The following is a 23,271-nucleotide window of genomic DNA, read 5'->3' as shown; positions in this document are numbered from 1 at the left end:
GGTTAATAAGAATTCTAAGCATAAGAAGCTACAATTAGGTTTTCTTTCATCATGTGATTGGGAATCAAAAATTGGTTTTCCAAAATTTTGCAAAAGTATCCCAAACTTTTACAAGCAAAACAGAAATCTGACAGGCAGCTCTTATGTGTGACCAGAGATTTTCTGATGATTTCATTTGTCCTGACAGCTGGGGCGACTAACACTGGATAAAAGCAGTGAGCTGCTCAACATACACTTACCAGGCATCGACCATCCACTGTGCGCTATGCTGAGTGCTGGAGGGTCCACGAGGGACAAGGACCCACCTGGCTTTTGTCCCTCAAATTACGAGATAATTCTGACAGACTGAGATAACGCACTTCAGTAATTAAATTAACAAATGCTCATATCTTTCACTGCCTAAAAACTGATCTTTGGCAAAATCCAAGTCATTTTTCAGGAAGGCTAGTGGTCTGGGAGAATCTTAGAGAATTCTATATACATAAGTCTTTCTTTCTACAATACAAAGTCAACTACTCGAGCTAGTGGGGAGAACCATATCACTTCTGATAACGGGACAGGTCCCGCGGGTCTTCCTTTGTTTAACAGGACAATACTTTCACCTCTATTTTGCCACTGAGAACAGACTCAAACATGGATTTATCACCTACGTTTCAATGGATCGGAATAATAGAGAAATAGATTAGAAATAATTCTTAAAAATCAACTGAAGCCAGATTTTGGCTTTCTATTCTTCAAATCACGCTATGTACCCAGCACTGACTTCAGTGCAATTACAAATGCTGTGCTTCTAACAAGTGGAACTATTTTTCCAAAGCACTATTGGCTGTTTGTTTGGAAGCAAGAGATATTTACCAGTCTATCTCACATTTGTCACAGAGCATTTTTTAAATAACGCTTTTTGTACCAGTTTTGTTCTTTTGATCTCTGTTCACATAGCTTGGCCTATTGTCATGCTCTACTTATGAGCCCAGAGAACAGTGATTGTCTCTTTCTTGAACCAGTAGAAATGTTACTCCATTGTCAGCCTCCGCATCCCCACTGAGCAAGGTATGACCTACAATGTCTTCCCTGGATTTTCTGCCTTTTTTCCTTTGCCTAATGGAAACAAAGCTTTTCCCAAGGATTCCAAATCAAGCCCTCAATCGAAGTCTTAATTGGCAACACAAAGCACAACCGCTGGGCACTGGACTATTTCCAAAGGGGATTTTGTTCTTAAGCACCAGGCTGAAAAACCCCCGGAGAAAAGAAAACAAACATATACCCATCCACACACCACAGATGCCCCAACTCATTTAATTTGGAACTCTGATTACAGAAAAATTCCTACCTGATTGTAAACATATTTGAAATGACTTGGAAGTTATTTTAATCCTAATATTCAGAATGCGCAGCCTGCTTCTTTCTGTTTTCAAAATTCTCTCCTAATGAGAGATCTATAGGAACTTTACCACGGAGTAGCAATTAGATGCTACTGTTCTTATTTTCACCTTCCAAATGGAAGGGAACTCCCATTCACCGAAGCCCATAAACGCCAGAAACGAACCAAAATACATGAATCATTACACTTTCACTCAAAACCCAGAGTCTTGGACACTCAGTCTAGAAAAATATGTATTTCTAGTTGGCAGCTATACGCTGACAATAGCTTATTAGAGTAATCAAATGGATATTCTGTAAATTATAAGGAAAAGTCTACAGAGGCCTTAGAATGTTTCTGGGAGGAGGGTTACCATTTAAATGCTAGTACACAAAAACGTACACACTTAGATATAACATGATGGCTACTAATCATAATTTTTCATGTGTTCATTTGTTCCTTCCTGTCTTACTCCCTTCCTCCCTCCCTTCTTCCCTAAGATAAAATTGCTGAGAGTAATTGCCACCTAGGAGCCCTTTCACATGCGGCTGAAATGTGGGGGTGTAAGACCCAGGCCTCTGTTCATAGCCAGGACTTGTTTCTTTACTTGGTGTTTGGCCCCGGCATCCCCTTAACAACATCAGACTTGCAATCTGAGAAATCTCTGCTGAGAGTCACCCTCACTCCTGAATGCTGCTCCTGCTCCCACAAATAGTACACAGACAGGATGGGGCATAAGAGAAGGATGATTTGCAAGGAGTCATTATATCAAGCGTTTTTCCTGAGCAGATGTCAGGGCTGACCTGGAAATCTGTTCGGGAAGCAGCCGAGCACAATGGAAGGCGCATAGGGTTTGGAGCCAGACAGCCTGGGCCACATTCCCCACGCTCCAGCCACACGACCCTCCCACTGCTTCATCAGGGTTTGTGTGCTACTCTAAACCCTTTATTGTCATTTCAACAGTGTTCACAGCATCTTCTCTCGGAGTAGGTCCCATCGCAAGAAACTACTATTTTGGCAGTAATTCCTCGCCCATTAAAGTTTTATCAGGAGATTGTAGCAACTCAGTCCTATCCTCAGGCTGCACTTCTAATTCTAGTTCTCTTGCTATTTCTACCACATTTGCAGTGACTTTCTCCAGTGAAGTCTTGAATTGCCTCAGAGTCATCCATAAGGGCTTCATGTTGAGATTTTGGCCTTCTCCCATGAATCATAAATGTTCTTTTTTTTTTTTCCTTTGAGACAGGGTCTCGCTCTGTTGCCCAGGCTGGAGTGCAGTAGCACAATCATGGCTCACTGCAGTCTCAAACTCCGGGCTTCAAGTGATCCTCCTGCCTCGACTTCCCAAAGTGCTGGGATTACAGGTGTGAGCCACTGTGCTTGGCCCCACAAATGTTCTTAAAGGCATTTAGAATGTTGAATCCTTTCTAGAAGGTTTTCAATTGACATCGCCCAGATCTATTAGAGGAATCACTATCAATGGCAGCAATAGCCTTGCCAGGTGTGGTGCCTCATGCCTGTAATCCCAGCACTTTGAGAGGCCGAGGAGGGCAGATCATGAGGTCAAGAGATCGAGATCATCCTGGCCAACGTGGCAAAACCCTGTCTCTACTAAAAATACAAAAAAATTAGCTGGGTATGGTGGTGTGCGCCTGTAATCCCAGCTACTTGGGAGGCTGAGGCAAGAGAATCACTTGAACCCGGGAGGCGGAGGTTGCAGTGAGCCAAAATCGCGCCACTGCACTCCAGCCTGGGCAACAGAGTAAGACTGTCTCAAAAAAAAAAAAAAAAAAAGAAAAAAGAAAAAGAATGTATTTCTTAAATAATAAAACTTGACAGTTGAAATTACTCCTTGATCCAAGGGCTGCAGAATGCGTGTTTTGTGAGGCAGCATAAAAACATTAATTTCCTTGTACCGCTCCATCAGAGCTCCTGGGTGACTAGGTACACTGTAAATGAATGGTAATATTTGGAAAGGAAGCTTTTACTTCTGAGCAGTAGGCCTCAACAATGGGCTAAAAATATTCAGTATATCATATTGCTATAACAGATGTGCTGTCATCTAGGTTTTCTTCCATTTATAGAGCACAGGCAGAGGAGATTTAGCATCATTCTTAAGGGCCCTAGGATTTTTGGAATGATAAATGAACACTGGCTCCAGTTTAAAGTCACCAGCCACATCAGGCCCTAACAAGAGTCAGTCCGTCCTTTGAAGCTTTGAAGTCAGGTATTGACTTCTCATATAAAAGTCCTAGATGGCACCTTCCTCCAATATAAGGCTGTTTCGTCTACATTGAAAATGTGTTGTTTAGTGTAGCTGCTTTCACCAGTTATCTTAGCTAGCTAGGTCTTCTGAATAACCTGTAGCAGCTTCTACAATAGCACTTGCTGCTTTACCTTGCACTTTTATGTTATGGAGAGGGCATCTTCCCTTAAACCTCATGAGCCAACCTCTGCTGGCTTCAATCTTTTCTTCTACAGCTTCTTCACCTCTCTCAGATTTCATAAAATTGAAGAGAGTTAAGGCCTTGCTCTGTATTAGGCTTTGGCTTAAGGGAATGTTGTGCCTGGTATGATCTTTGATTCTGACCACTCAAACTTTCTCCCTGTCAGGAATAAGGATGTTGCTTTTATTTATTTTTTTTCTTTTATCATTCACGTGTTCATTGGAGTAGCACTTCGAATTTCCTTCAAGAACATTTTCTTTGCATCTACAACTTGGCTAACTGTTTGGCACAACAGGCCTGCACGAGTCCGTTTTGTGCAGCTATAAAGGAATGCCTGAGGCTGGGTAATTTAAAAGAAAAGAGGTTTAATTGCCTCACAGTTCTGCAAGCTGTCCAGGAAGAATGGCACTGGCATCTGCTCAGCTTCTGGTGCGGCCTCAGGGAGTTTTCAATCATGGCAGAAGACAAGACTGGAGCAGGCATGTCCTTCGGCAAGAGAGGGAGCAAGTGGGGAGGAGGAGCCATGCTCTTTTAAACAACCAGATCTTGAGTGAACTCAGAGCAAGAACTCACTTATTGTGAAGACAGCACCAATACGTTCATGAGGGATCTACCCTGATGAACCAAACACCTCCTCCAGGGCCCATCTCCAACACTGGGGATCACACTTCAACATGAAATTTGGAGGAGACAAACATCTAAACCACATGATGGTCTATCCTGGCTTCTGACATGCCTTCCTCATTAAGCCGAATCATGTCTAGCTTTGGATTTAAAGTGAAAAATGTATGACTCTCCCTTCACTAGAACACTTAGAGGCCATTACAGGGTTACTAAATGGCTTATTTCAATATTGTTGTGTCTCAGGGAAAAGGGAGGCCGATGGAGAGGGAAAGAGATGGGGAAACAATGGGCAGAGGAGTCAGGACACAAACCACATTTATGGATTAAGTTTGCCACCTTCTATGGGTGCTGTTTTTGGTGCCCCAAAACAATTACAGTATTAACAGCAAAGATCACTGATCACCATACCAGACATAATGATAACAAAAAAGTTGTAATGTTGCGAGAATTACCAAAATGTGACATGAAGTGGGTACATGTTGGAAAAACGATGCTGATAGATTTACTCAACACAGGGTTGCCACCACCACCAATTTGTAAAAAAAATGTGGTATCTGTAAAGCACAATAAAGACAGACACAATAAAATGAGGCATGCATGTATTTGCTACAATAAAAAGTCAATCTTTAAATTAAACAACTCACTCTTAATCAATGGTCAAAGAAGAAATCACAAAGAAATTTTTAAAATATCTGGAGACATATGAAAACACAACATACTAAAACTTACAGGAGGCAGTGAAAGGGGTACTAAGAGGGAAGTCTATAGTGATCAAAGTTTTCATAAAAAGAAGACAGATCTCACATCAGCCTCCTAACTTTATACTTCAAGGAACTAGAAAAAGAAGATAAAACCAAAAGTTGGCAGAACGAAGGAAATAATAAAGATCAGAGCAGAGATAAATGAAGTGGAGAATAGAAAAACAATAGGAAAAAAATCGACGAAACCAAGAATTGGTTTTTTTTAAAAAAGATCAACAAAATTGAAAAACCCTTAGCTAGACTAACAAAGAAAGAGAGAAAATTTAAATAACTAAAATTAGAAACGAAAGGACATTACAACTGATATAACAAAAACGAGAAGGACTATAAGAGACCACCGTGAACAAGCATATGCCAGCAAATTGGGTGACCTAGAGCAAATGAATAAGTCCTAGAAACACACAGCCCACCAGGACTGAATCGTAAAGAAGCGAAACATATGAACAGACCTAGAACTAGTAAAAGGAGATTGAAGCAGTAATCAAAAACCTCCCAACAAAGAAAAGCCCAGGACCCGATAGCTTCAGCGGAGAATTCTATCAAACATTTAAAAAAGGATAAATTCCAATCCTCCTTAAACTCTTCCAAAGAATTGAGGAGCAGGGAACACTTCCAAATCATTGCATGAGGCCAGCATTATTCTAATACCAAAACCAGACAAAGACACAAGAAAAGAAAACCAATATCCCTGATGAATTGTTGATGAAAAAATCCTCAACAAAATACTAGTAAACTGAAAACAACAGCACATTAAATGGATTATATACCATGACAAATTGGGATTTATATTTGGAATGCAAGAATGATTCAACACATAAAAATCAATCAATGTGATACAATATTCACAGAATAAAGGACAAAAACCACATGATCATTTCAATTGATGCAGGAAAAGCATTTGACAAAATTCAACGCCCTTTCATGATAAAAAACACAACAAACTAGGAATAGAAGGAAATTACCTCAATGTAATAAACGCCATATTTGAGTGGCCGTAGCTCAAATAATACTCAATGGTAAAAGACTGAAAGCTTTTCCTCTAAAATCAGGAAGAAGGCAAGATACCCACTCTTGCCACTATTATTCAACACAGTACTCAAAGTCCTACCCAGAGCAATCAGACAAGAGAAAGAAATGAAAGGCATCCAAATAGGAAAGGATCCAAAGTAAAACTATCTGTCTACAGATGACAGAATCTTATATTTAGAAAACCCTAAAGATTCCAGAAAAAAACTGTGAGGACTAATACGTAATTTCAACAAAGTTTCAGGATACAAAACCAACACACAAAAATCAGATGCATTTCTATATAATAACAATGACCAAGCTGAAAAGGAAGTTAAGAAATTAATTCTATTTACTGAAGCATCAAAAAGGATAAAATACTTAGGAATAACTTTAACCAAGGAGTTAGAAGACTTATACACTGAGAACTACAAAACTTTGCTAAAAGAAAATACAAAAAAAAAGAGAAAGACATCCTATGTTTATGGATTGGAAGACTTAATATTGCTAAAATGTCCATACTACTCAAAGTGATATGCAGATTTAATGCAATCTCTATCAAAATCCCAAAGGCATTTTTTGCAGAAATAGAAAAAAACTATCCTAAAATTCACATGGAATATCAAGGGACCCTAAATAGCCAAAACAATCACAAAAAAGAAGAATACAGTTGCGGGCCTCCCATTTCCTGATTTTAAAACATACTAAAAAGCAATAGTAATCAAGATGGTAGGGTATTGGCCATAAGGACAGATGTGCAGATAAATGGTACAGAATAGCCACTGATGGATGAATGTACAGACAAAATATGAGAAAGATGGGGATAACAGACACTGGGGACTCCAAAAGGAGGGTGGGAGAGAGGTGGGTAAGGGCTGAAAAACTTCCTATTTGGTACTATCTTCACTATCTGGGTAACGGGATCCACAGAAGCCCAAACCTCAGCATCACAAATATACCCTTGTAACAAACCTGCACAACATACCCCCCGAGCCTAAAATTAAAATAAAAAGCAAAATATGATATATACACACAATGCAATATTATCCAGCCTTAAAATCAGTCACATGCTACAATATGGATGCATGTCGAGGACATCATGTTAAACAAAGTAAGCCAGTCACAAAAGGACAAGCACTACTTAGATGATACCACTCCTAGGAAATACCTAATGTAGTCAGAATCATAGCAACAAAAAGTAGAGAGGTGGTTGCCAATGGCAGTGGGGACAGTAGAGGGGGAGTTACTATTTAATGGGTCTAGAGTTTCTATTTTGCCTGATGAAAAAGTTCTAGAGATCTGTTGCACAACAATAGATGCGTGAATATACTTAACACTACTGAACTCTTTTTTTTTTTTTTTTTTTTGAGATGGAGTTTTGCTCTTGTCACCCAGGCTGGGGTGCAATGGTGTGATCTCGACTCACTGCAACCTTGGCCTTCCAGGTTCAAGCGATTCTCCTGCTTCAGCCTCCCAAGTAGCTGGGATCACAGGCATGTGCCACCACGCTCAGAAAATTTTTGTATTTTTAGTAGAGACAGGGCTTCGCCTGTTGGTCAGGCTGGTCTCGAACTCCTGACCTCAGATGATCTGCCCGCCTTGGCCTCCCAAAGTGCTGGAATTACAGGTATGAGCCACCAAGCCCAGCCAGCACTACTGAACTCTACACTTAAAAATGGTTAAGGTGGGCTGGTCTCACACTCCTGAGCTGAAGTGATCCGCCCACCTTGGCCTCCCAAAGTGCTGGGATTATAGGTGGGAGCCACTGCACCTGGCCCTAAAATATAAAAATCTTTAAATGATAATTACAAAATAATAGCAAAGTTAAGAGCAAACTGTGCTCTTTGTGACAGATAACATCAATATTTAGACTCCACTGTTGGGTACATTTTGAAAGTATGAGCTTATCCAAATTGCATAGAGAAAAATCTAAGGTTGCCATGGCAATCTGAATTTTGCCATGTTCCCAGTATGGACTTGGGAACAGCTATTTATTTTTACCCAGGTTATACTAACATTTGTTTTTTCAAAAGAGAACTTTAAGTAAAAATACAAAACACCACACTGTGGTTTTAGCCAGTGAGGTTTCAAAGGCAACACAAGTAAATCTAAAACAAGAATAATAATAAAATTAACTAGTTCCTGTTATGGCACCATATAAAATGCTGGACTTTTATAAGCTTTAACTCAGAGAAGAAATTGTACAATGTCATTTTAAAAAGTAATACTCATGTTGGAATCTAAGAGAGAACTGCTTTTAGAGTTCATTTAAGGCCCTGCTTCTGGCTCACCTTTTGGTTGCTGGCACAGCAGTTTCTTTCCTGACCCCAGAGGGGGATGGTAGAGAGCCAGTAGGTTTCTTTGGTAACACAGTGCCATTGTTGACAGTGGTTCTTAAAGGCAGGGTCTGCATCAGTGGTCTTGCTGTAAGACAAGCAGAAAATAATATCAGAAACTTCCCCTTTGTAAAGGTAACATTTTACAGCAGGGGTCCTCAACCCCGTTAGGAAGATGAGGCCACACAGCAGGAGGAAGTGAGCGGTGAGCGAGTGAGCAACTCTTCATCTGTGTTTACGATTGCTACCCATCACTCATGTTACCACCTGAGCTCTGCCTCCTGTCAGATCAGATTAGATTCTCATAGGAGTGCAAACTCTTGTGAACTGTGCATACGAGGGATCTAGGTTGAGTGCTCCTTATGAGAATCTAATGCCTGATGATCTGTCGCTGTCTCCCATCAACCCTAGATGGGACTATCTGGTTGCAGGAAAACAAGCTCAGGACTGCCACTGATTCTACGTTATGGTGAGTTGTATAATTATTTCATTATATATTAAAATGTAATAGTAAGAAAGAAGGTACACAATAAATAATAAGAAAGAAGGTACACAATAAATGTACCATGCTTGAATCTCCCCAAAAGCATCCCCACCACCCACCCCCACTTCTGTGGAAAAATCATCTTCCACAATTTTCTTGGTGCCAAAAAGGCTGGAGACCACTGTTTTACAGAACATAAGCTATGTAGAAAGGAAAAGGACATGAATTTTGAAACACCAGCAGCACTGACAAAGGTATGAAGGCAATTCCTTGGAGAAAGGATCATCTTTTCTTTCCTTTTTTTTTTTTTTTTTTTTGAGACAGAGTTTCACTCTTGTTGCTCAGGCTGGAGTGCAGTGGCACAATCTCAGCCACCTCAGTCTCCTGGGTTCAAGCGATTCTCCTACCCCAGCCTCCCTAGTAGCTGGGATTACAGGTGCTAGCTACCATGCCCAGCTAATTTTTGTATTTTTAGTAGAGATGGGGTTTCGCCATGTTGGCCAGGCTGATCTCGAACTCCTGATCTCAGGTGATCCACCCGCCTCGGCCTCCCAGTGTTGGGATTACAGGTGTGAGCCACCATGCCCAGCCAAGATCATCTTTTCAACAAAGGGAACCTAGACACTAACCTCACACCCTACACAAAAATTAACTCAAAACAGCCCATAAACCTAAATTTAAAATGCAAAACTATAAAACTTCTAGAAGAAAGTGGTTTGGTGATGAGTTTTTAGATATAATACCAAAAGCACAATCCATGAAAGAAAAAAACTGATAGTTTGGACTTCATTAACATTTTTAAAAATTTGCAAAAGAACTTAAGAGGATTAAAATACAAGGCATAGATTGGGAGAAAATATTTGCACATCACATATCTGATAAAAGACTTGTATAAGGAATATAAAAGGAACTCTTCAAATTCAATGGTAAGAAAACAAACAGCCCAATTAAAAAAATGGGCAAAAGATCTGAAAAGACACTTCACCAAAGAAGACATATACAGATGGCAAATAAGCATATGAAAAGATGCTCAACGTCATTTGTCATTAGGGAAATGCAAATTAAAACAATAATGAAATACTTCTATACACCTATTAGAATGGCTGAAATCCAAAAAGACAGACAAAATACCAATTGATGGCCAGGATGCCGATCAACAGGAACTCTCATTCCTTGCTGGTGGGAATGAAAAATAGTACAGCCACTGTGGAAGACAGTCTGGCAGTTTCTTATAAAGCTAAATATAGTTTCACCATATGATCCAGTAATTGTACTGACACTAGGTATTTACCCAATTGATCTGAAAACTTATGTCTACACAAACTCGCATGTAAATATTTAGAGCTGCTTTATTTACAATCGTCAAAAACGGGAAGCGACCAAGATGTCCTCTGATAGGTGAATAGATAAACAAACTAGCCCATCCATACAATGGAATATGAGTTGGTGATAAAAGGAATGAAGCAAACAACATCAGAAATCCACATTGCTAAGGGAAAGCAGCAAGTCTAAGAGGCTCCATGTCGTATCATCGCATTTATATGACATTTGAGTAAAGGTAAACTAAAGACAGAAAATCGATTTGTGGCTGTCAGAGGTTGCAGGGCAGGGGCTGAATAGGTGACGTACAGGAGGTCTTCTAGGGTGATAAAACTATTCTGTAAGATACCATCGTGGGCATATGTGACATGATGCCTTGCCAAAGCCCAGAGACCCTTATAGCACCAAGAGTGAACCTTGAAGTATGCAAGTAAAACCAGCTAGGAGACAGGGAAACCCCATGATGGAATGAAGATTGTATGACAAACATATGACAACCTCACTGAAGGCAGTGGGGGGCAGGAAGGTGCTGACCTAAGTCATTTTGGAAATGAGTAAAGACTGTGAAACTAAATATAACAGGAACTGCACATCAGCACTGTATTCTAGTTAGTAAGGGTGCTTCCCACAAAGGTGGAGGCTAACAATTCTGAAACCACTACACAGGAACACCAGGATGGAACAATTACATAAAAGGATGGAGGATGGCAGGGGCAGGTCTCTCACTGTTGGAGAGGGAGGTGATGGATAAGCAAGGGGAGATGGCGGTAAGGAACCATGTGCCAACTAGAGTAGAGACATCAGTGTGGACTCAGGTTTCCCTTAACACAGATGCAGACATGTAAGTATAAATACATACATAGACACACACACACACAGGTTAGTATAAACACGTTTCTGAGCTCTGTCTGCTGACAGGGCCTAAAGCAATGACACCCAATGCCCAAACCTTGGTTTCCAAGGCCATTCTACAGCAGAAGACAGCAGGCCTCCAGGGGAAGCAGCTGCACGTAGGGCTGGGGCAGGGAGCACATGAATCTGGAGTCTTCTGTGGTGCCAGAAAGTAAAGAAGTGCTCAGACAACAACAACAAAACCAAAAGACACTATTTTGGTGGGGGCAAGTCAAACGGACACAGAACCTAACTGAAAGAGCTCCCAAAGGCCAAAGCTGGAACAATTTGAGCCACAAAACAAATAACATAGTATTTGATTATAACTCAAAGTACACAACGAGTATCTGTAAGTTTACGCTACAGTATATATAAATAAATGATTGGGTAAATACATAAATGAAGAGAACGGACAAATCCCCATACAGCTGTATTCTGAATAATTTATGTGGCTACCCCACCCTCAAGAAGGTAAAATATAATCTGCCACTCCTTAAGTGTAGCTGGCGCATGCTGACTTCCTTCTAACAGCCACGTGACGAAGTTGGGGAAGAAGTCACTTTCCCGTGGAGAGACCTGACCGACACTCCCTGGGCCAGATGGCCAAGGTCAACAACCACAGTGATGAGCCAGGTTGACAGCATGCACCCTTGGACGGGATGTGCTGATAAGATGAGAATGGCACTTTACCTCTGTGCCTTCCTCCCTAAAGCCCATAAGCTGAGTCTATCCATGAGAAAAACATCAGACGATGCCAAGGTGAAGGACAGTCAATGAACTCTCTAACAGGTATTCCTCAAAACTGTCAAGATCATCAAAAACAAGGAAGACTGTCAGCCTGGAGGAGGCTGAGGAGCCAGGGTAACTAAAGATAATGCGTTATCCTGCATGGGAACCTGGAACCAAAAGAGCTTAAGGGACAAACTAAGGAAATCCCAATAGAGCATGGTCATTAATTAATAATAATGTAATATTGATCCATTAGTTGTGACAAATGTACCATACTAATGTAAGACGGTAATAACAGGGGAAACTGGGTACTGGGTCTATGGGAACCTTCTGTGCTTACAACTTTTCTAGAAATCTAAAACTATCCTAAAATAAAAAGTTCATTTAAAAATGCTAGCAGAGGCCAGGTATGGTGGCTCACTCCTGTCATCTCAGCACTTTGTGAGGCCGAGGCAGGTGGATCACCTGAGGACAGGAATTTGAGACCAGCCTGGCCAACATGGTGAAACCTCATCTCTACTAAAAACAGAAAAATTAGCCAGGCATGGTGGCATGCGCCTGTCATCCCAGCTACTAAGGATGCTGAGGCAGGAGAATCATTTGAACCCGGGAGGCAGAGGTTGCAGTGAGCCGAGATGGTGTCACTGCACTCCAGCTTGGGCAACAGAGTGATACTCCATCTCCAATCAAACAAACAAAAAAGCTAGCAGATTTTGTTCATCATAGAATTAAATCTGCCTCCATTTAGGCTCTTAAAATATTACCAACAACAAAACTGTGTATTATGCCAAATTTTTAACTTGCTGGAACTTTCCAGTCCCTAAAGCTGAGGGCCAATCTTCCTTCTCTCTTTAATGTAAAAGAAAGTGGGGCCTCCTCCATGCTCCCACAGTGCCTTGCCTTGGCCACCGTCATCACACTTGGAACGCTAAATCCAATAGTCTGTCTGCTCCATTGACTGCAGGATCCTTGAAGCTAGTACCTGCTCCCAGGCCTACACACAGAAGGGAGTCAACATACATTGGAAATTTAACTTGGTTTAATTTCAATAACAAAAACCTTGCTTCTAAGAGAAGATATTATGTTGCCATTTTGGAGTCACTACTAAGTTATTCATTCTTTCTTGAGTTATAATTTCAAAATTCAATCTCATAATAATCTATTGTTGTCCTTTTCTCAAAAGAAGAAATAGAAAATAGGATTTTAAAAGCCCATGAAAAGAAAATCAGAGGCAATGCAGGAGGCATTCCCAGAGTGTATATTTTCTATCTTAAAATATCATAGAGTAGCATCAGAAGCAAATAGAATATCAAAGTTGTGATGAGAGATCATAAAAGAAAAATAGAGGGTGGGAAGAGGAGGAAGAGGAGAGGGATGGGAAGGGGGAGGGGGACGCACACTGACTACTCTTGGAATGACTGAGAAGTTGGATAGATCCCAACTTTGGCAAGATCCAATTGCTGCTCATCCCTGTCTTGATAACATCCTTGGGTTTTGTAACCACTGACTGATTAAATAGCATCGTAACCCCCACCACCAGCATGCCTCCTAAGTACCTATTTTGCACATGCCATCACGCCAGGTTTCTTTCACGTTACCATGTATAAAAATTATTAGCCACTCAAGGAAGAAAGCTTGCTGCCATAAGAAAACCTGGTGGAAGGAAAAATACCTCCTAGTGTTGAGTCTGAACAGGTGCCAGCTTGGATCTTGAAGATGGCAGGAAAGAGGAGTAGCTGTAATGAATCATTTTCAGATAAGTGCTCTTTAAAAATGCAGAAGTGACATAGCACTAGGGAAGTTTCAAACACAATTTTCTGCTCCTCATGTGCTAAGATAAATGGATCCCTAGTTTCCAGATGACACTAAGATATGAGATATTCTTTTGGTTCATGAAAGGGTTGTTTTAAAAAAAAAAAATTTAAATTTTTCCTAGAGGCAAAACACAGCAACAAACACAGCACCAAAAGGAGAATTTCTCAGATGAAAGGAGCCTGAGAAATGCTGTGTTTGGAATGCATCCGGTGGAAGGACTGCAGGATGGCTGGAATCCTGTCTCTGGGGGTAAGAGGTGCCCAGGTGAAGGAGGGCAAGGGCCCTCGAGGCAGACAGGACTGGATTCATCCTCAGCTGAGCTGGAAGACGCAGCACAAGCCTTGGATTATTTCTAAAATAAGGTCAGAGTGCCCACCTTGCAGGGCTGCTGTGAGTATTAGGAATGAGCAATGTGAAGTTTCTAGTACAGTGCCCGGCACATAGTAGACACCCTAGAAGTGGTAGCCATTATCCCCTGGCTACATCCAGACAATAAAATGCTCTATTGTGGACACTGGGTGCAATTTTGTATCCTGAATATAATGTGAAGAGAATGAAATGCTATGGTCAAGTGGTACCAGAGGCAGAATCAGAGCCAGTGAGAACCCACGGGCTGCATATCCTGTACACAGATTTGGAGTAGAACCCCAGGCACATTCTCACATTCTCACCCAAAACCAGCCACTTACTTCCGGTGCTTACACCAAGGCAGAGTGGGGGAGGTAGTGGAGTGTGGGGGAAGGAACTCAGGTCTGGGATTTAGGGGCCAGGGCGCCAGTCCCTGCTGTGTCCCCCACCTAGCCAGGTGTCCATAGGCAAGGTCCTCTGGGTCCCATTTTCCTTAACCATAAAGGAAAGCCTTTGCTCAAAAATGTTCCTTAAGGTATCTTCCCACTCTGAAATCTGTTGTCTTTCATTCATGTGAGAAGTGTTCTGTAAAGCAACATTTGAGTTTCCCAGTGAGTCGGGCTCTCTGAGGACAGACCCTACCAACCCACTGGAAGTGAAGGGAGAAGGGCAACCAAGCTGAAGACTGGTTTCCAGTAACAGGTGCAGTATTTATGCTCAGCAGTTTCCTGTTATATTTCATACTATTTAAACTACCTTGAGTTAGATTCCCTGCAATATGACTCCATAGTTTGGTAACTGAAAATCTAACTAAGGTATTAAAAATCTCAGGTCCAAACACATTCATAATTAAGCCTGAAATAAATTTTTTTCATCATTCTAAATGGTTGAATTAGAATACCCAGACTTCAAAAAGTACTACCCATGATAATATATTTTCAAAACTACAGTTGATATGAATAAATCTAGAAGTTCTAGTAAAGCTAGCCAAATCTACTAATGCATATTTTTTTGATATTAAGTTATAATCTAATGATCAAGAAACCCTTTTAACTTATATCACATCAATAATGCAATGTGCAATATTTGATATATAAAACTCCCATTAGGCTTAAAAACATGATTACATATATGATTATATGAGGAAATCCAAAGTTTACTTTTAACATATCTAACCACTATGAAGCTAGAATTCCTAATTATCCATTTCAAAATTTAAAAGATGTCTGTATTTAGAACTGGAAAAGGCAACCTGCTTTTGCTAAGTTATAATACAAAGTAGATGATTAGCTGAGTGCTGGAGGAGATTCCTATCATCACCATCACCAACATCCAGCAAAATCACAGGTGCACGTATCCTCTGACCCAGCACCCCTACTTCTAGGCACCTGTCCTAAAGAGACTGGCAAAAATACAAAATGCCCTACGCACACGGCCAATCGCTGCAGCACAATTTGCAAAACCAAAGCCTGTTGCAGGGACTGGCTGAATACACTGTGGCATCTCCTAGCAAGGGAGCACTGTGCACCTGTAAAAGGAATGAGGAGGCCGGGTGCGGTGGCTCACGCCTGTAATCCTAGCACTTTGGGAGGCCGAGGTGGGTGAATCACCTGAGGCTGGGAGTTCACGACCAGCCTGACCAACATGGAGAAAACCCGTCTCTACTAAAAATACAAAAATTAGCTGGGCGTGGAGGCACATGCCTGTAATCGCAGCTACTCGGGAGGCTGAGGCAGGAGAATCGCTTGAACCTGGGAGGCAGAGGTTGCGGTGAGCTGAGATCGTGCCATTGCACTCCAGCCTGGGCAACAAGACCAAAAACTCTGTCTAAAAAAAAAAAAAAGGAATGAGGAGGAGCTCTAGACACTGCAAAGGAATGCCTTGTAGGCCACACTGCTAAGTAAAAAGAGCAAGGTTCAGAACAAGAGAGCGTGCTACTTTGTATCTACTGTCCAGAAACCTGAAGCCCTACAGCAGAGTTAAAATTCTGTCTCTTACTGCATCACTTTAAAAAGGTTTCGAAATTATCAAAAGGCACATGTAGATAGGGCTGTCCATGGTACCATGCACTTTCATTTGAATTCTTAGGCATGGGTCTAGGAGTGCAAGAATCCTGTAACATTAAAAATTCAATATAATAGAAATATAAATGGGGAAAAAGACATTAATGAACTGATTTCATAAAGTAATTTATTAACAACCGAAATGCCCATTGACTGATAAATAAAATGGTGCATCTAGTGGAATATTACTTGACAATGAAAAGGAATGATGTGTGATCCAACATGGGTGAACCTTGAAAACAATTATGCTAAGTGGGAGAAGACAGTGGCAAAAGACCACATATTGTATGATTTCATTTCCAGAAAACGTCCAAGGTGGCAAATCTATGGAGACATGATGTAGACTAGCAGTTACCAGGGGCTGGGAGGAGGGAGCAACTGGAAATGACTGCTCATGGGCAAGGAGTTTCTTTCCGGGTGATACAAATTTTCTAAAATTAGACAGTGGTGATGGTTTTACAACTTATACTAATAATCAATGAATCGTACATTTTAAAAGGGTCAGTTTTATGGTATGTGAATTATATTTCAATAAAACTGCTATTAAATAGTCATTCATTGGAAAATTAGGGAAATCTGAATGCTGACTTGCTATTAAATGATATTAAGAAATTATTAGTTTTTAAGTGTAATAATGGTATTATAGACTTTATTTTTATTTATATTTATTTATTTATTTATTTGAGACAGAGTCTTGCCCTGTTGCCCAGGCTGAAGTGCAGTGTGTGACCTCGGCTCACTGGAGCCTCGACCTCCTGAGCTCAACTGATCCTCCTGCCTCAGCCACCAGCATAGCTGGGGCTACAGGTTCACGCCATCACACAAGGCTAATTGCGGTATTTTTTGTAGAGATGGGGTTTGACCATGTTGCCCAGGCCAGTCTCTAACTCGTGGGCTCAAGTGATCCACCTGCCTCAGCCTCCCAAAGTGCTGGGATTACAGGCATGAGCCACCACGCCCAGCCATTATGGACTTTAAAAAAGAGTCTATATCTTAGAAATACATACTGACATATTTACAGATAAAATGATACAGCGTCTTAGATTTGCTTTAAAATAATCCAATATGGGGTGAGGGGGTAGTGGGAGAGGGTCATAATGAAAACTGACTACATATTGATAAATCAGAATGGCAGGTAAAAGGTACTCTTCTTTCTACTTTTGTACACATTTGAGAACATTTTCATAATATGAAATTTGAAACGTCTTTTTTAATCTCTGAAAAACTACAAACATCTACTAAACCCTTTTCTATAAATCACTACAGAATACCTATCTAAACTGGAGAGGGCAGCTAATGAGAGAAACAAAAGAAACTATAGTTTGTAATTTGCCAATTTGTAAGGAGAAAGTGCAGTAGACAAGAGAAAAAGCAAAAGCCACTTGCTCCTTAATTTTGGTTAACCAGGATAAAGAACTAAGTTAATTATTCATTAATGTCATTGACTGCCAAGAGCTTAAAAATTTTAATTTGTCAGTTGCACCTACCTAATAAAACTTGTGAAGAGACCGTAACGTAATTATTTCACACAATGATGTGCTGAATATGATCTAATGTATCTGGCACACTTTGCAAATCAAATTAAACCTTGAAAAAAGATTTTCAAATTATATTCATGTTTTAAATATTTGGTTTAATGTGAATAATGCTAACTTATGGAATATTGCTAGAGGCATGCACAGTGAGGCAATGCAGACGGCAGAAAGAACACGCCAGCCGGGCCTTGGGGTCCAGTCCCAGATTTAGCCCTTGTGTAGCCTGGGCAAATCACTAAACTTCCCATAGGCTTCATTCTCATCTATAAAATGGGCACAATGATAGTTGCCTCACAGAAACGTGGAGGGGTGAAATGAGCAAATACATCCAAAATGTCTGCTGCAAAGTCCAGCCCTTAGTCGATCAATACATGGTATTGATATTCATAGTATTCTGAATATCAGTGTTAAGTGCCAGTGTAGCACAGGCTTCTCACAGCTAAAAATCTGTAGTTGGCTTTTGACAGTGGTTGCAGAGGCTATGTTCTGAGGCTAGAGGGTTTGGATGTCTTGAAGTGACAGGACTGACCTTCTTATTAACCTCCCCAACAGAAGCCTTTTGGTTATATTTAGTAATTCTCTGATCCATTAATTAATGAAGCCAATAATTATAATTCTTTGATCTTCTAATTCATAGATCCACTAGTTGATATAACTGATTTTAAAAGTTGCAAAGGCATATTAAAGTATTTCATATTAAAGTACTTTAAAAGGGAAGCTGCCTAACTAGTCTGAACAAACAAGCAAAATTTCAAATGGGAAATATGAGCTACTCACTGGTTAATGCATAACAAAATAGACGATCCCAGATACATGGCACAATTACTATATTTTCATCTACATTTTACATTTTAAAAATCCCTGCACTAAAATGAAAATCAGCTGTGTGTGTATACAATGAATTGATTGAACTCCAAACTACTCCCTGTCTTCTTGAAAACACATGTGAGCAAACCCCTGGCCTCCTGATATTTGCCATGAACCCTGCTGTTGACCTCAGAGTCAATGGAAAGAAAGAAGTGACTTTTTAGAACACGAATTTCTTCTGCTTTTTAAGAAATACACAGCACAGAACATTTAGAAACTAACTAAAAATATTTTAAAATTCATAATCCTATTACTCAGGAAAAAAACCCGTGAATTACTTTTGCTATACAGTACTTCATTCCAGTCTTCTTTGCATAAATTTTGTCTGTTTAGTTGAAATGATACAGTATATACAGTTTTATAGCCTGCATTTGACTCAATGTAATGCATAAGCATTTTCCCTCTTGTACCAGTAACACAAACATTTTTAAAGACCACACAGCATTTAATCATATGGAGGCACCATCATCTCCTGGCCATGCCCCTACTGCTTGCTGCTCCCTTATTGTTTCCTATCCAGTTTTTCTCCATTGTGCACAGTGCTGCAATGAATTCCCTTACTCATCCATCATTTGTCTGTATTTACGGTCACAACAGCAATATCTAAGGGGTCTGTTCACTGTATTCTGCTACCAGAGTATTGTCCCACTCCAACTGCAACTCTGAAAAACTTCCATATTAGCAAGAATTTTAATACAGCCCTTCGTGAACTATTTGATTCTCTTTTCTCCACTATATGGTAATCCAAGCTCAGCAAAGTGGAAACATTCCAAGTCATTCTATCCAAGAGTAAGTCCGACATGAACCAAGCCAGCTTTACGGGCTGAGGTTCACCACAGTGAAGCTGTGTGATATGGTAGCCGGTTCTTCCTATTTTAAAAAATATCAAAGGAAAAGGAGAAAGCAGAGTCTGGGGAGCTCACAGAGACTGAGGAAATCCTAAGACCCAGGGCAGTATCGGAAAGAAGACCGGGGTAACTGGTGCAAGCAGGCCAACTGCAGGGACGGGGAACAAGTGACAGCTCCCTCTCTACAGAATACCTATCCACAGGCCCAGCACATTACAGTGGGCCACAATCTCACCCCATTTCAGGAAGCCTTGACCTTAGTTGTTAGTGAATTATTTCCATGAACCTGCAGTTCTCATCGTTATACTAGTCAAGGTGTATGAAGAATGACAGTCAGTCAAAGCTTAGAGGTCATGATAACATTCTTCAAATAAGTGGAGTATTATTGTGGAAAGGAATCAGAATGATTAGCCATGGCTCCACAGGTACTACTGAGGCCAGTGAGTGTTGACTACAGTCTAAAAACTAGCTAGCAGCTACGGCAGCAGAAAGACATGCGCTCTTCCCGCACTGGCTTTGAGCAGGACCCCCAGTGAGTACCTGCCTGCTTCTTGGTGGCACAACCATCCCCAGCATTGTAGCAGACAGCAAAAGCTGTACACCCAAACCTCAACAAACTGAGTGAGCCCTAAGCATTAAAAAACTAACTCTGGGGGAAAAAATCACTTGACATTTAAAAATAAGAATGCAAGTCAGATGTGGTGGCTCATGCCTGTAATCCCAGCACTTTGGGAGGCCGAGGCAGGCGGATCACCTAAGGTCAGGAGTTCAAAACCAGCCTGGCCAACAGGGTGAAACCCTGTCTCTACTAAAAATAAAAAAAAAAAATTAGCCAGGTGTGGTGGCGTGTGCCTGTAGTCCCAGCAACTCGGGAAGCTGAGGCTGGAGAATCGCTTGAATCCAGGAGGCGGAGGTTGCAGAGAACCAAGATCACGCCACTGCACTCCAGCTTGGGTGACACAGTAAGAACCTGTCTCGGAAATAAAAATAAGAATGTCATGTATCCAGGCTACTTCAAGTCTATATGAGGATGGCAGGCCAAAATATTATGAAGTGATAATTGTGTGGCCACTTAAAACCAAAGGAGATTTGCCTAAAATCCATCTTGCCTAAAAGACTCCCCACCCCAACCACAACCACAGAGACCCAGCTCTAAAGACAGACAGAGGTGTGGGCACCAGTTCCCAAGTGCCCACATGGCAGCTCCCTCAAAGATGAGCACAGCCAGGGCAGCTGCTGCAGGCACACCCCTCCTGCAGGCACACCTCTCCCGCAGGCACATCCCTCCCACGGGCACACCCCTCCCACAGGCACGCCCCTCCTGCCCCTGTTTCCACTGTCCTCTAATTAGCTGCACAGAAAGTAGGCAGCCCAAGGTCCCTCCATTCAGGGGATGCAGCCCACTCACCTGCTTTCTTGTGAATCTTTTTTTCTACCTCTTGGTGTGACCTTCTGGCAACTAAGCTTTGATTTGCTTTCAGTTAGGAAAAGAATGTTTATAAAGAAATATCAGATGACTATGAAAACATCTATTTTTCTGTGCAGTTATGAAATTCAAATGTCATTCTTAATCAAGAAAACAAAACTCTTGGGCACACCCTGTTATTTTCTTCCTGTAGTTTTCTAAAAATAAGGAAGTTTCAGAGGTCTGAAGATTTATATAAAGCAGCTCCTTCAAATGTACCCTTTCAGACACAGCAGTCATCAGATTTATTTTTGGAAAGCTGGGTAGGTCAAGAATACTTAAAATAATGCGGTTTCTATTTAAAATACCTGAATCACTTTGTAACTCAGAAGGAAAAAAGATTACTTAAAATGATTATTCAGAATGCAGACATCAGCCCAACAGGTGTAGCCATCTCACACGGAGCTGGTGATAACTATCTGGGATGACAAAGAAATTGATTTCTTCCCACAGATGTGTGGAAATGCAGCCAAATACTTGAGAAGAAAACTCAAAGACGCAACCTTAGACAGTCCTCCCTCCCAACTCCAAGGAAAATACACATTAACTGTGAAATAATTTGTTAAATTGAAATAACAATGAAAGGTAGTCCTTTTGTTTGTTTTTGTTTTGAGATGGGGTCTTGCTCTGTCACCCGGCTGGAGTGCAGTGGTGCTCTCTGCGGCCTTGGCCTCCTATGCTCAAGCAATCCTCCTATCTCAGCCTCCTGAGTAGCTGGGACCACGGGCACTTGCTACCACATCCAGCTAATTTTTTAATTTTTTGTAGGGATGAGGTCTCACTGTGTTGCCTAGATGGGTCTTGAACTCCTGGGCTCAAGTGATCCGACCGCCTCAGCCTTCCAAAGTGCTGGGATTACAGGCGTGTGCCACTGTGCCCAGCCAATGAAAGGTATTTTTAAAGGAACATCTAAATGTTGTAATCTCAAAAAACGTTTTAGCCAAAGGCATCTTACAGCCAAGATGAATTCTCTTTTCTACAGTTAGTCACGAGGAAGAGTGATTCTGGCTAAAGATGAGCCATGCGCAAGTTCATGTAGACATGAGGGCGCCAGCTAGCAGGACAGAAATTGTTATGAGGCGTTTTATTTCCAACACTGTCTAATTGTCTAATTCCATTATCTTCTAAGAAGATAATGACAAAAGTATTTAACACAAATATTGCTTTTTAATATCTCATTCCCAAGAGCCACAGGGACATGAAATGACGACTTAAATTTGCCAGAAATCTACCAGGGACAGAGCTCTGTAGCAGGTGATGTCCTTGCGGACAGCAGAGGAGAGTCAAAAGGAACATTGGGCTTTGCATGGGAGTGGCTTGCTTTGCAGCTAGAAGAGGGGAAAAGCTAATGATAACATAGGATTCTGAGCTCCTCAAAGGGAGGCCCGCCACCTCTGCACCCCCAGTGCTTGGCTCAGAGCTTTGAATGTGGCATATGATCGAGTGTTGCTGTGCTGAACTGAATGATAGTATAAACTAAGTGCATATAAAGAGATAAGAGTTTTCAAAAAAAAAGCTAGGTACAACAACCTCCAAAAGTGGCCCGAAGGATCGTGGTTCTTTCTGCAAGCTCTCTCTATCCCAGAGAATCTCGATAAAGAACTGTTCTCGGCCGGGCGTGGTGGCTCACGCCTGTAATCCCAGCACTTTGGGAGGCCAAGGCGGGCGGATCACGAGGTCAGGAGATCGAGACCATCCTGGCTAACATGGTAAAACTCTGTCTCTACTAAAAATACAAAAAATAAGCCGGGCATGGTGGCGGGCACCTGTAGTCCCAACTACTCGCGGGGCTGAGGCAGGAGAATGGCATGAACCTGGGAGGCAGAGCTGGCAGTGAGCCCAGATCATGCCACTGCACTCTAGCCTGGGCGACAGAGTGAGACTCTGTCTCAAAAAAAAAAAGAACTGTTCTCAGTGGTCCATTTGGACTGTTCCTTCCTTGACTCAACAAGCATTTAATGATCACCTACAAATGTACATCACTGGGCTATACAATTCACCAACATCAAGCCCCAAAATACTATCATACATTGTGTGATTATGTTGACAGTGCTAAGACTGTTTCATTGTTATTCTAAGTTTTGATTCTCTGTCAATATTAAAGAGCACAATGTGTTTGCTAGAGCAAGATTCTGCCATGAGACCAATTCTACTACAGTTCCTGTGTCACTCAAATGCCCACCTTTGGTAGGTCCTTTCCTGTTAAGCACAGCCTGCTGTTCCTCAGTAATGTTTAGCCGCCGAACCACATCAGCTAGAGCTGATTTGAGCAGCTGGATATCGTCTTCTTGCATCTGGACTCTCTGCTCCAGTGAAGCAATGCGGTCTGTCACCTCCATGCTACTTGCAGCAGAAGCGCTGTCATCTAAACCA

The 23,271-nt window shown here is 41.3% G+C and overlaps 1 protein-coding gene across 3 annotated transcripts in view; it reads right to left on the bottom strand.

Annotated features, from left to right (window-relative positions):
- Positions 1–23,271, bottom strand: part of EML1 (EMAP like 1) — a 206,038-nt gene that overhangs the window by 68,526 nt on the left and 114,241 nt on the right. For all 3 annotated transcript variants that reach the window (XM_054448798.2, XM_054448799.2, XM_054448797.2), the window contains exons 2-3: positions 23,081–23,263; positions 8,489–8,621 (exon numbers count right to left, since the gene is read on the bottom strand). In XM_054448798.2, coding sequence (XP_054304773.1) covers positions 8,489–8,621; positions 23,081–23,263 — 316 coding nt within the window. The remainder of the gene's footprint in view (positions 1–8,488; positions 8,622–23,080; positions 23,264–23,271) is intronic.

This window comes from Pongo pygmaeus, chromosome 15 (assembly GCF_028885625.2).
Source record: "Pongo pygmaeus isolate AG05252 chromosome 15, NHGRI_mPonPyg2-v2.0_pri, whole genome shotgun sequence".
Lineage (NCBI taxonomy): Eukaryota > Metazoa > Chordata > Mammalia > Primates > Hominidae > Pongo > Pongo pygmaeus.
The sequence above is the reverse complement of the archived record's forward strand: the minus strand, read 5'-3'. Positions and strand labels throughout refer to the sequence as shown.